Source organism: Leptopilina heterotoma, unplaced genomic scaffold (assembly GCF_015476425.1).
Source record: "Leptopilina heterotoma isolate Lh14 unplaced genomic scaffold, ASM1547642v1 Lhet_128, whole genome shotgun sequence".
Taxonomy (NCBI): Eukaryota; Metazoa; Arthropoda; class Insecta; order Hymenoptera; family Figitidae; genus Leptopilina; species Leptopilina heterotoma.
The window spans coordinates 422,975-435,939 of NW_025110846.1; the positions used below are offsets into that span (position 1 = coordinate 422,975).

At 20.7% G+C, this 12,965-nt stretch overlaps 2 protein-coding genes across 2 annotated transcripts in view; one reads left to right on the forward strand and one right to left on the reverse strand.

The window, feature by feature from the left end:
- LOC122512819 (larval cuticle protein A2B-like) overlaps nt 1-12,965 on the forward strand; it is a 95,060-nt gene that overhangs the window by 73,265 nt on the left and 8,830 nt on the right. The gene's annotated exons all lie outside the window — the stretch shown is intronic.
- LOC122512821 lies at nt 6,234-9,896 on the reverse strand. Its single transcript, XM_043628899.1, has 2 exons — nt 9,771-9,896; nt 6,234-6,699 (listed from the first exon to the last, which is right to left on the reverse strand). The coding sequence occupies exons 1-2, from the start codon at nt 9,780-9,782 to the stop codon at nt 6,313-6,315; spliced, it is 399 nt and encodes a 132-aa protein (XP_043484834.1). The 5' UTR covers nt 9,783-9,896; the 3' UTR covers nt 6,234-6,312.

The following is a 12,965-nucleotide window of genomic DNA, read 5'->3' on the forward strand; positions in this document are numbered from 1 at the left end:
TTAATTCTTCTTTCCTTTTATTGTTAGTGGCTCTCCAAACTTGAATTTGTTGACAACTTTTCGCTAAATGAACTAATTGTACTAAATTAGTAAAAAGTTTAACTAATTTTCGCCTTTTTTTTACACGAAAAAAAATTTTACCTGGAACAACTATAAGTTTCTCTAGAATAGCGAAAGTATTAATTAAAACAATGAAAAATTTCCATAATATACTGAAATTTGCAGTTGCTTCATGTCAACAATTTTTCCGTTATAACTTTATAAAATTAAAACAACTTTTTAAATTTTTATTCTTTTTCTTTTTTTTATGTGGATTCTCTTCTTATTCTCTAAATAATCAGAGAAATTTTCAATTCATTAGTTTAAATAAAAGTGATTAACAATAATTTTTTAAACTCATTTCAATTAGTGGTCGACTTTTCAGGGATTTATATTTGGAGAGGTATAAACACAATGTTTAATTATTTATAATTTTTTTCTACTTTCTAAATTTTAGTTAGTAAAAATGTTTACTAATTTAAATTAGTGACTGACTTTCTGCTTTCGAATTAGTAAACTTTACTAATAAAATTTTATTAATTTAAATAAATAAAAACTTTAATTAAATATACTTCACTAATTTATTAGAGAAATTTACTAATTTGAAAGCAAAAAATCAGTCAATTCAAATTAATAAATATTTTTACGAATTCGAATTAGAGGTCAAATGGTAACTAATTTAATAATTTAGAGAGTTCTTTTTATTGTTAGTTAAAATTTCTACTAATACTTAGTTTATTATAACATTTATTAATTATTTATTAATATTTATTAATTTATTAATTTACTTAATTAATTTTACTATTTCTTTTAGTATTTTTAGATTTATTACTAAAATTAGCGAAAAAGTTTTTTACAGAAGTTTTAGTAGAATTTTATTTAAAATAAGTACAAATTGTTACTATATTAAATTAACTGATGATTTTTGACTTATTTTAATTCATGAAAATTTCTACTAATTTTTAGTAAATTTTCATTAAAATTTGAGGAAAAAATTTTGAAACGACTAAGTAGTAAAATTTTACTAAAAATAAGTAGACAATTTTTTCTAATGTCAATTAGTAAACACTGATTCAAATTTAGAGAGCAAAGAATTAGTTTTAATATTAATTCACTGTCAGGCTTTTAAAATTTATTTTCTATTCAAATGAATTGAACACTTTTTTTCTAATTATGCATTTTTAATTAATTATAAAAAGTAATAGTAATAATGGTAGTAATTGCAATTGTAATGAGTTTTAATAATTGTTAGAATTTCAATAAGTTTAATAATGGTAATAATTTAAATAATTTTAATAGTTGTAGTAATTGTAATAATTTATTGTATTTATTTGTTTATTAATTAATTAAATAACAAAAAAGCAACAATTTTACTAAAGGCTTAATTTTATTAATTATAAATTTAAATAACATATTGAATATTATGGAAAACAATTGAAAAAACAAGAATAATGAAAGGAGTGTGAGTTACAAAATTAGATTTTGATCTTTATTTCCATCTTCAATGAAAGAGAATTTAAAATAATGTAATAGTAACTCATTATAGTGTCGAATTTGAAATTTATTGCATCATTATTTCATCATTTATTGTTCTCGTGTTTTCTAAAGTGTCAAGTCATATATAAAAATGTTAAACTTGCTGTTTAGCTGGAAATTAAATCTTTTTGTTATCCCTGCTCTGAAATATTTTTATTTCAATAATCAGCCTTCGAATTATTGTAAATAGAAGCATATCATTATTATTAGAGAGGGAGAAGAAAAGAATGAATTACACTCAGATTTATGAATATATATAAACTTGTTGAAATCAAAATTTGACTTTAGTTTAGAGCACGAAATTGACTAATAAACATTATCGTCTGGAGTTGAAACTTAACTCCCTTACTTTTCAGTATAAAAAATATTTTTTTTTGAAACAGTTGCACTGTAAAAAAAAGGGATTTTAATTAAATTAAACTTTAATTAAATTAAATAAAACTACAAATGGGATTTTATTAAATTCGCACCCTTCTGGAGTTAAAGCAAAAGCAGTAAAATTTTCCTCCTTGATATTAACTCCTTCACTATAAATGTAACTACGAAAAAACTCCCGAATAATAAACTCTTGTTTTTACTCCTAAAAAACTCGGAGTAGATTTTTAACTCGTGAACTTTACTCCCAACTCCCGATGCCATTTACCCCCATAATATTTTTACAGTGTAAAACTTATTCTTTTAAAAGAATAATTTTTACACTGTAAAAAATTTAATTAAATAATTATATCCTTTTTTAAATTAAAAATCAAATTTTTAAATTAAAAATCAAATTTTTAAATTAAAAATCAAGTTTTTTAATTAAAAATCAACTTAAGGCTGAAAAATGGAAGAGTTCTTTGGGGTTCCCCGCCCAAGGCTGCTGAAATTAATCAATTCGCAAAAAAGAGAACCTATTGAATCTTTCTATTATACATTTAGAAGCAATGAAGATAAATAAAGATAAAAGAGAATGATATGAGACATGTGGGGCCGATTTGTTACGTAATGCAAAATTTTGTAAGAAATATATTTCTCGACATCTTGTATATATGTTTATATACGAGAATATATAATGTGTAATTGTCATGTTCACGTGATGTAATGGTGTGAAGCAGTCTTATTACCTTTGAAAATTTCAAGCAAATGTCCCTCGGACGTAAAATTTTTTTAACGTTTGCTTCGTATAGATTTGTTAATTAAACTGACGCTCCTTCTTTTTGTTTCGTATTTTTCTTTTGTAATCCATATACATAATATATAAATAAATGCCTCTAGGGAAAATATAGTCATAGATTTGGCAATCGTGTGTTGGAAAAGAATATATCAAGTTAGGAGATGTTGATTTGAATTCATTTAGTTAGTTTCTTTCTTTCGAGATGGATCGATTTGTAAGTTTTTTAAAGTTGTCTAATATTATTTTATGTTAATTTTTTTGATTTTTCTGAGCACTACTTACAGGGTTGCCACAGGTCAGGGAATTCAGGGAAAAGTCAGGGATTTTTAATAAAAGTACTGGAAAAAATTAAATTTTTAAAATTCATGAAAAAACTCTGAATTTTGATGTTTTTTTTGTTTGCCTCGTAAACTATGAAATTACCACGAATTTTAATACAAAACCTTCAATTTTTTCTATTTCTGACAATAATTTCTTTTTAAATAATTTAATTTTTCAAAAACTATCATAAAATTATTACTTATAAATTATTTAATGAATAATTTCTACAATTTTCATAAATACTAGATTGATAGAAGAATTTCAGTTAAAAATACTAAAAAAAATTGAATTTTGGAAAAGTTACAAATGATTCCAGAAATTCAATTTTTTTCAAAAGTAATAAAAATTGTTCGCAGAAATTCAATTATTTACAAATTTTTAAATAAATTTCTTCGAAATAATTCAATTATTTTCATAAGTAATAAAATGTTCACAGGAATTCAATTATTTAAAATTAAAAATTTCATAAAATTTTCGAAAAATATCAATTATTTAAAAAGATTTTTATAAAATTCGTCGCAAGAAATCAATTATTTAAAAAAAATTTATAAAGTTCTTTTCAAGAATTCAATTATTTTTATAAAAAATAAAATTCTTCATCGAAATTCAATTATTTTTCTGAACTTGAATAAAATTCGATGCAAGAATTTAATTATTTGTATAAAATAAATAATTTAATTCTTCACCGAATTTCAATTATTTTTCTAAACTTGAATAAAATTCGTTGCAAGAATTCAATTATTTATAAAAATAATAAAATTTCAATTATGTTCAATGTTGTTCTTTCAATTATGTTCTTGGCAAAATTTCACAGGAATTGTATTTACAAAGTTTTTAATATATTTCTTCGAAATAATTCAATTATTTTCATAAGTAATAAAATTTTCATAGGAATTCAATTATTTAAAATTAAAAATTTCATAAATTTTTCAAAAAATATCAATTATTTAAAAAAATTTAATAAAGTTTTTTTCAACAATTTAATTATTTTTATGAATAATAAAATTCTTCACCTAAAATCAATTATTTTTATAAACATGAATAAAATTCGTTGCAAGAATTCAATTATTTATATAAATAATAAAATTCTTCGCAAAATTTCAATTATGTTTAAAAATTTAAAAAAAATTCTTGTCAAAATTTCAATTATCTTTATAAATAATCAAATTCTTCTTCGAAATTCAGTTATTTTTATAAACTTGAATAAAAATCGTTGCAAGAATTCAATGATTTATATAAATAATAAAATTCTTTACAGAAATTCAGTTATTTTTATAAACTTGAATAAAATTCGTTGCAAGAATTAAATTATTTTCAAAAGTAATAAAATTTTTCGCAAAAATTCAATTATGTTAAAAAATTAAAAAAAAATTCTTGTCCAAATTTTAAGTAGGTATCTTTATAAATAATAAAATTCTTCTCCGAAATTTAATTATTTTAGAAAAATTTTAATAAAATTCTTGAGAAAATTTTAATTATTTTCATAAATAATAAAACTCATCGCAGAATTTTAATTATTTTTGATACAATATTTTAATCAAATTCCTCGAAAAATGTAATTATTTTTAAAAATTTTATTAAAATTTGTCAAAAGAATTCAATTATTTAAAAGTTTGTTGATAAAATTCTTTATGAGAATTCAATTTTAACAAACATTCAATTATTCAATAAATTATTTATTTTATGATTTAAATAATTGAATTCTTCTAGAATTTTCTAGTAAAAATTGATTTAAAAATGAATTACCGAATAATCGATTTATTATTTATGAAAATAATTGAATTATTGCAACGAATTTTATTAGATTTTTTTAAATAATTTAATTTTTTTTAGAGAAATTTTACTACTTATAAAAATAACTGAATTCTTGCGAAGGATTTTATTAGGATTTTTGTAAATAATTAACTTTTTTTTGAAAAATTTTATGGTAATTTAAATTATTACAAGTTGTTGAATTTCAAAAAGTTTTTAATTTGAATGTTTTGAAAAATTTTAATTCCTTCAGAAAAATAATAATGCATAAATATTTATTTAAAAAAGAAGTTATTGATGTTTTTGAATAATTTTACAATTAAAGAAATTTGTAAATAAATGTAATAGAACATATTTTTGAGTATCTATAATAATTTTTAGAGTGAATTAGAATATTCATTATAAGGTTATCAGGGAAAAAGTGGAAATTTTGTCTGGAAATCAGGGAAAAGTTAGGAAAAAATAAAATAAAATATTTGTGGCAACCCTCTTTCCTATGAGTAAGCTTCTCTTATTTGTTAATTTGCTGAAATTTTTTTATTCAAATTTTTTCCAATTCTGAATTTGAAAACGATTTTTTTTGTAGATTTTGAGCCTACTTTCTTTGCATTTGATGACTGCTAATAATGTTCTGGCGGGGGTAATTGTCACACCGACATTAATTGGCGACACTTACATTCAACCTGGTTTGTCTTCGATTGCAAGAATTCCCATTCAAATTCCAAGTTACAGTAATTCGGGATTGTATCTTCTGAATGTTGACAAAACCTCGAGTGATGCTTTTGAAAATATTAAATTACACGGTTCTTCTGCGGATGAAACAATAATTAATCGTGCAGCATTAAATAGTGAGGAAATGCTTCCTCCTGGATATGTTTCCCTGGCTGGGAAAATTAATACTCCTCCTGGTTACAGCATCACAAATGAGCAAAAGAATTTTCAAAAATATTTAAACTATTTTATTGTTTAATTGTATTTTATTACTTTTAAAATATTGTACAGTGTTCTTTAATAAATATTTTATTTATTAAAATTGTTTTACAAAGGTTTATTATAATTCGTACCAAAAAAATGTATATCACTATTGTTTTATTATTAATTATTATTATTAATTATTATTAATTATGACAATTAAATTGACATGACAATTTTGATAAGACTTTATTAATACAATATTAATAATTGTACTCTCTAAATTCGAATTAGTAAAAATGTTAACTGATTTGAAGTAGTCACTGACTTTTCGCTTTTGAATTAGTAAACTTTACTAATAAATAGTAATTTCTACAAAATTAATAAAATTAATAATAAATTAATTAATTAAATTTATTATTTAAATAAATTAAGTTTAATAAAGTAAATTTTATTAATTTTGTAGAAATTATTATTTATTAGTAAAGTTTACTAATTCAAAAGCAAAAAGTCAGTCACTTTTTCAAATGAGTAAAAATGTTTACTGATTAAAATTTAGAGAGATAATTTCATTTTTAAATTCATGGTAATAATTATTATCAGTAGGAATGAATAAATTGTGGTGGTGAACGATGATAGTATCCAAAGCGTCCAAGTAGAAGACGTAAAGGTGTAAGATGTGAAAATAGAAAAGGTTTTTTGCGTACAATTATTTTTAAATTATTTAATGGTTTGACAATGTACTTAATACCGTGAGTTTCGTCGATTATAATATAACTACCACTGAAAGCATTTTCTTCTGTTGGAAATTCTGAAATTTCCTTATTTACTGGATTTGCAGTATTTGGAATATTTTGAAATGCATTTTCCGGTCTCGAAATAACCGGAGGGAATGACACTGGACCAAGTGCAGCCTCCTGTTCATTCTCATAATTTGGAATTATTATACTTTTCGCGCTGGCAAAAAGTATACTGATGGCTAAAATCTGCAAAAGAGATTTAAAAATTCAATCATTAGGGTGGGAATTCAAAATTTCTTTAAAAATTAATTGGATAATTAATTATATTGGCATTTTAGTTTAATAAATTATTGGAATTAGTGCGACTAAAATACTACCTTTGTGTATAATTGATTGGACATTATTTCATAATCAAAGGATTATAGTAAAAATTCAAAAATTAAGGAGGAAATAAAATACTTCCTCTATGAGGAAGCAATAAAAAAATAAATGAAAAATAAAATCAAAGATAAAATGAAAAATAAAATAAACTAGAAAAAAAGAGGAGAGAAATAAAGAATAAATAAAATAAAAAATAAGTTAAAGAAATAAAAAATAAATAAATAAAAGAAATTAAAAATAAATTAAAAATACAAATAAAAATAAAATGAAAAGTTTTCTACTTATAATTAGAATTACGAGAATTTAAACGATGTCTGACTATAACTTACTTTTACTACTGAGATCTACTTGCAGCAAATTTAGTACATTTTCTTTCGGTATGAAAACTGGAATTAATTTTTTTTGACAATAATTGAATAAGGTGCAAAATAATATGTTTATTCAACTTTTTATTTTACAAAATTTCTGTTAAATTATTAATTTCAAAAGTTTCAATTTTTTTAAAATTTATCTCTATTTGATCGGATATCTATTCAATTGAATGAATTTATATTTCTCTGGAATTCAAATTTTTTAAACTTTAATGAAATTAAAATTTTATTTGGTGCTAAGACGTAGCAAAAATTGTACTAAAATTTAACATTTTCTATAATAAATATTTCTTCCAAATAAATTTATTTTTGGAAATTTGGAGAAATTAAACATTTGACAATTTGAATTGGTGACAGACTTTTTGTTTTTGAATAAGATACGTTTGCAAATAAATTAGTAAAAATTATTAAGTTAATTACAATTTTAATTAAAGTTAATGATTAAATAAATTATTTTAAAAATTTTAATAAAGTTACTGAAGAAAATTCAAAAAATTTTAATAAAGTTCTTTAAAACGATTCAATTATTTTCACAAATTTTTCGCAATTCAATGATTTTTAATACCTACTATTTTAATAAACAATTTCCCAAAGAATTGAATAATTGAAAAAAAAATGTTTATAAAATTCTTCGCAAACATTCAATTATTTTCATAATTAAAACACTTTTTACTGGAATTAAATTATTTAAAACAGAATTTTCCTACAATTTTTCAAAAAAAAAAAATCAATTATTTAAATAGATTTTTATAAAATTCTTCGCAAGAATTCAACTATTTTTATAAATAATAAAATTCTTTTCAAGAAATCAATTATTTTTTTAAATTTTAATGATAAGCGTGGCGAAAATTCGATTATTTTTATAAATATTGAAACTCATTGCAGGATTTCAATTATTTTTAATACAATTTTAAATGAATTTCGCCAAAAATTCATTTATTTTTAAAAAGTTTAATTAAATTCTAAGTAAAATTTTATAAAATTTTTCGAAAAATATCAATTATTTAAAAAGATTTTTATAAAATTCGTCGCAAAAATCAATTATTTAACAAAATTCAACAAAGTTCTTTTCAAGAATTCAATTATTTTTATAAATAATAAAATTCTTCATCGAAATTAAATTATTTTTTTAAACTTGAATAAAATTCGTTGGAAGAATTCAATTATTTTCAAAAGTTATAAAAATTCTTCGCAGAATTTCAATTATGTTAAAAAATAAAAAAAAAATTCTCGTAAAAACTTCAATTATCTTTTTAAATAGTAAAATTCGCAGGAATTCAATTATTTTTAAAAATTTAATAAAATCGTTGCAAGAATTCAATTATTTTCATAAATAAAAATTTTCACAAAAATTCTATTATTTAAAATAGAATTTTTCTAATATTTTTCAAAAAAAAATCAATTATTTAAATAGATTTTTATAAAATTTTAATTTTAATAATAATCGTTGCAAGAATTCAATTATTTTTATAAATATTAAAACTCATTACAGAATTTGGATTATTTTTAATTCAATTTTAACTGAATTCCGCAAAAAATGCAATTATTCTTAAAAATTCGAATAAAATTCTTCGAAAAAATTCAATTATTTAAAAAAATTTGATATAATTTGTTTCTTAGAGTGTAATAATTATTTTCAATTTACATTTAATTACATTTCTTGAATGAATTTAATTATTATCAAATATTCTAATGTAATTCTTCGTAAAAATTCAATTATTTTAAAAAATGTTGATAAAGTTCTTCATAAGAATTCAAATTTAAGAAATATTCACAATTATTCAATAAATTTATTTTTGTATTCAAATAATTGAATCTTTGTAGAATATTTTAATAAGAATTGATTTAGAATTGAATAAAATAAAATGATTGAAGTTTTAAATAATTTTTTTTATGAATTTTAACAAAAAAAATTCACTGAATTTTGAAAAAATTACTTTTTTAATTTTTAGAAATAGTTAAATTTTAAAAATTCGTTACATTAAAATCATTTGAAATATTTTCATTCCTGGAGACAAAAGAAATAGGCGTTTAAATATTTATTTTAAAAAATGATTGTATTTTTGAATGTAATTAAGAAAATATAAAAAAATTGTGTCAAGTTTAATTTTTTGTTAGCTAATTTTTTACTACTTTTTTCTGTCTTGAAGATACTTTTTTCTACTCTCTCAATTTGAATAAGTAAAAGTTTTTACTAATTTGAATTTAGTAAATATTCTTATTAATTCAAATTTAGAGAGTATTTTTTTTAAAATTAATTATCGAGTATACAAAGCCTTTAATTCAAAAAATTATTATATTTAAGGCGAAAAGTTAAGCGAAAGCTAAACTTTTCGCCTTAAATATAATAATTTTTTGAATTAATAATATATATTATTTAGAATCAAATAAAATTTACCTAATTAAACATATTTTCTAATAAAATCAATTCAGAAAATTGAATAGAATTTTAATATAAAGCAGAAATAAAATAAAGTAAATAAATAACGTGAATAAAGTAGAATATTTCAAACGTTAATTATCGCACACAATCATTAACAAAGATCAGAAAATAATGAAAAATACCTGTATTTTCATGATGACACTCAACTAAAGGCTTGAAACTTGAATTGTCCCGGAGTTTTTCTGACAAATGTTATATAGCCCCCCCGGCAATTTGGTATCTGATGTTGTGTTAGCTTTGTGTGTAACTTGAAGATATGCGAAAAAAAGTTATGATATATTGCCATGATATGGTCGTTGATCATTTAATTTTTCGTCGAGAATAATTCTGTGTTTTTTTTAAAAATTTTTTTTTCTTTTTTCTAAGAGAGAATGATGTTTTAAATAAGCCGCGAAAACATACCTCAAGGTCTCAAAGGGGATGAAGGGTCAGTTAAAAATTTATACGCCGGATACGACAAACTACGCGCGCGCGCGCGGAAGATAAAAGTATAACCGTGAAAGAAGGTCGTTTCGCAGTTCTAGACCACCTGGGACTCTCGTGAGATTTACGAGAAGATCCTGACTGATTTGCGTTTTGGTCCTTGGTTTTTCTTTTTTCACTCGACACACTCGCGCACGATGTTTAATTATATTTTCACTGGCGCTCTCATGTTATTTTTCTGAAAACAACAACAACAAACATTGTTTTATACAATTTAACTGGGAATGAAATTCCCATCAGCATATTTATGTTTTATTCATCTCGAGGGAGATGAAAATTTCATTTTTCTTAGTTTCGATGCGATTTGTATCTTTAAATGTCTCACGGTTGATATATTTGCTTTTTGTACTCGAGAAATTATTATTTTTGGCAAAAAAAATTATTATTTTTATACATTTTTTAATTTTTAATTTCAAAAATTATTATTTTTGTCACCAAAAAATTTTTTTTTTTGATTTATAGCCAGAATTTTTTTTCCCTGCTGTCTAAATATAAATTAATTGGTAGTTTTCTACTAATGAGTAATTCCTCGTGAACTGTTCCAATTAAAAAACTTGGATTTCAAGGGACATTATTGTTTTCTTCAAATTGACAAATTCTAGAAAAATTAGGTGATTTTAATTTTTATATATATTTGCAATTAAATTAAATGCAATTAAAGTTCTTTAAAAGTTGATTTTTAAAAATTGTAACAAAATAGGTACTTGAAATAAATTAATTATTTTCATTTAAATATACTTAAAATAAATAAATTGTTTTCATTTAAATTTTACCAAATTTTAACTATTTCAAAACAATTTGTGAAAGATTAATTGTTTATAGTTATTTTTTGCATTATAAAAATCAAAATAAGTTGCAGTTTTTTTACTAAAAATTGTGGAATTTTGTTGCAATGTTTGGAAGAAGAATCGATAATGTCGCAATTTTTTAAAGTTAGAGGTACTTTTTGTGGAAATTAAAAAATAAGGTTTATTTTTGAAAAAAGGAAAGTTGGAAATTTTTTTTTTGAAAAAAGTTATTGAATTGAAAAGTAAACAAAAAATGCTTTAAAATTCACTACGAAAAATTGAAATCTGTCAAGTTTTGTCGAAATTATATTTCTTTGAAATTGAGTGGGAAGAATTTTATAAATTTCCAGTATATAATTGATTAGATATTATTTGATAATTAACGGATTGTAATAAAAATTAAGTAAATAAAAAAAAATTTTTAAATTTAAAAAATTAAATAAAAATAAAATTGAAGATAAAATAAAAAATAATATAAAGTATCAAGAAATGAAGAGAGAAATAAAGAAGAAATAAAATAAAAAATAAGTGAAAAAAATGAAATTAAAAGAAATTAAAAATAAAGGAAAACTAATATAATAAATAAAATATAAAGTTTTCTACCTGAATTTAAACGGTGATGTCTGACTATAACTTACTTTTACTACTGATATCTAATTGCAGGAAATTTAATACTGTTTTTTAGGGTATAAATACTGAAGTATTAATTAAAAAATTATTTCTATTATTGTTATTTTCCAAATTTTATGGAAACTACCTTTTTTTATTGTATTTCTCTCATTTTTATTAGAAAGCTGAGATTTATTTACTATTTAAATGAATTAAATAAATAATAATAATAATTGTAATAATTTTAATGATTTTAATAGTTATGTAATAATTGTAATAATTCACAATTTAAAATTTGATTTATTCGTTTATTAATTCATTAAACAACAAAAGAGCAAGAATTTTACTAAAGGTCTAATTAAGAAGAAATAAAATAAAAAATAAATTTAAAAATATATAAAATAAGGAAAATAAAATAATAAATAAAATAAAAAGTTTTTTACGAGAATTTAAACGATGTCTGACTATAACTTACTTTGACTACTGATATCTACTTGCAGCAAATTTAAGACATTTTTTGTAGGGTATAAAAACTGAAGTATTAATTGAAAAATTAATACTATTATTATTATTTTCCAATTTTTACAAAAACTACCTATTTTTTATATTTTTCTATCATTTTTATTAAAAAGCTGAAATTTTTTTCAGTAAATTATTCAATTTTTAAAAACGCACTCTTTAATTAAAGTCATACTTGGATAACAACTGCTGTAATTTTTCATAAAATTCAATAATTTTCAAAATTTTGAATTAAAATTCTTCAAAAGCTCAATTATTCAGAAGTATTTTAATCAAATTTTGTCAAATTTTACTCGTTTGAAAATTTTCGAAATAATTATTTTCGAGTATTCAATTATATTTTCTAAAATTTAATAACTTATGGAATAATTAATTTTTTATGTAAATTTCCAAGAAAAATTCTTCAAAAATTGAATTGCTATTGTAACAAGTCAGAATACGAGATTTGATTTATTTCATTCTTAAATTTGTTTAAAAAATATTTAAAATAAATAAATTTTCAAATGTTGGAAAAAATAGTCGGTATTAAGTATATTATTTTTTTTAGTAGTTTTAGACTTTCAGAATGAAGCATTTTTATTTATTTTTAATTTAATCATTGCTTTCCATTTGTCTATTTATTTACAACAATTTGTTTTAAAAAATTTAGAAAATTAAAAAACTACTAGGAAAGTAGTACTTTTTTGCAATAGCAATTTTAGTTTTATACCTATAAAAGTAGGATATATTTTTAATCAAGTAAAAATTTTTTTACAATTTGTTATAAACTGTTAAAAATGAGAAGAGGGAAATTATTAATAAATAGTCATTTTTCTTTTTAATGCATTATTTATTATTCATCGTGAGAAATTTTTAGTAATATAATAGCAATAATAATAATAATTATTATTATAAATTATATAAATAATTATTATTATT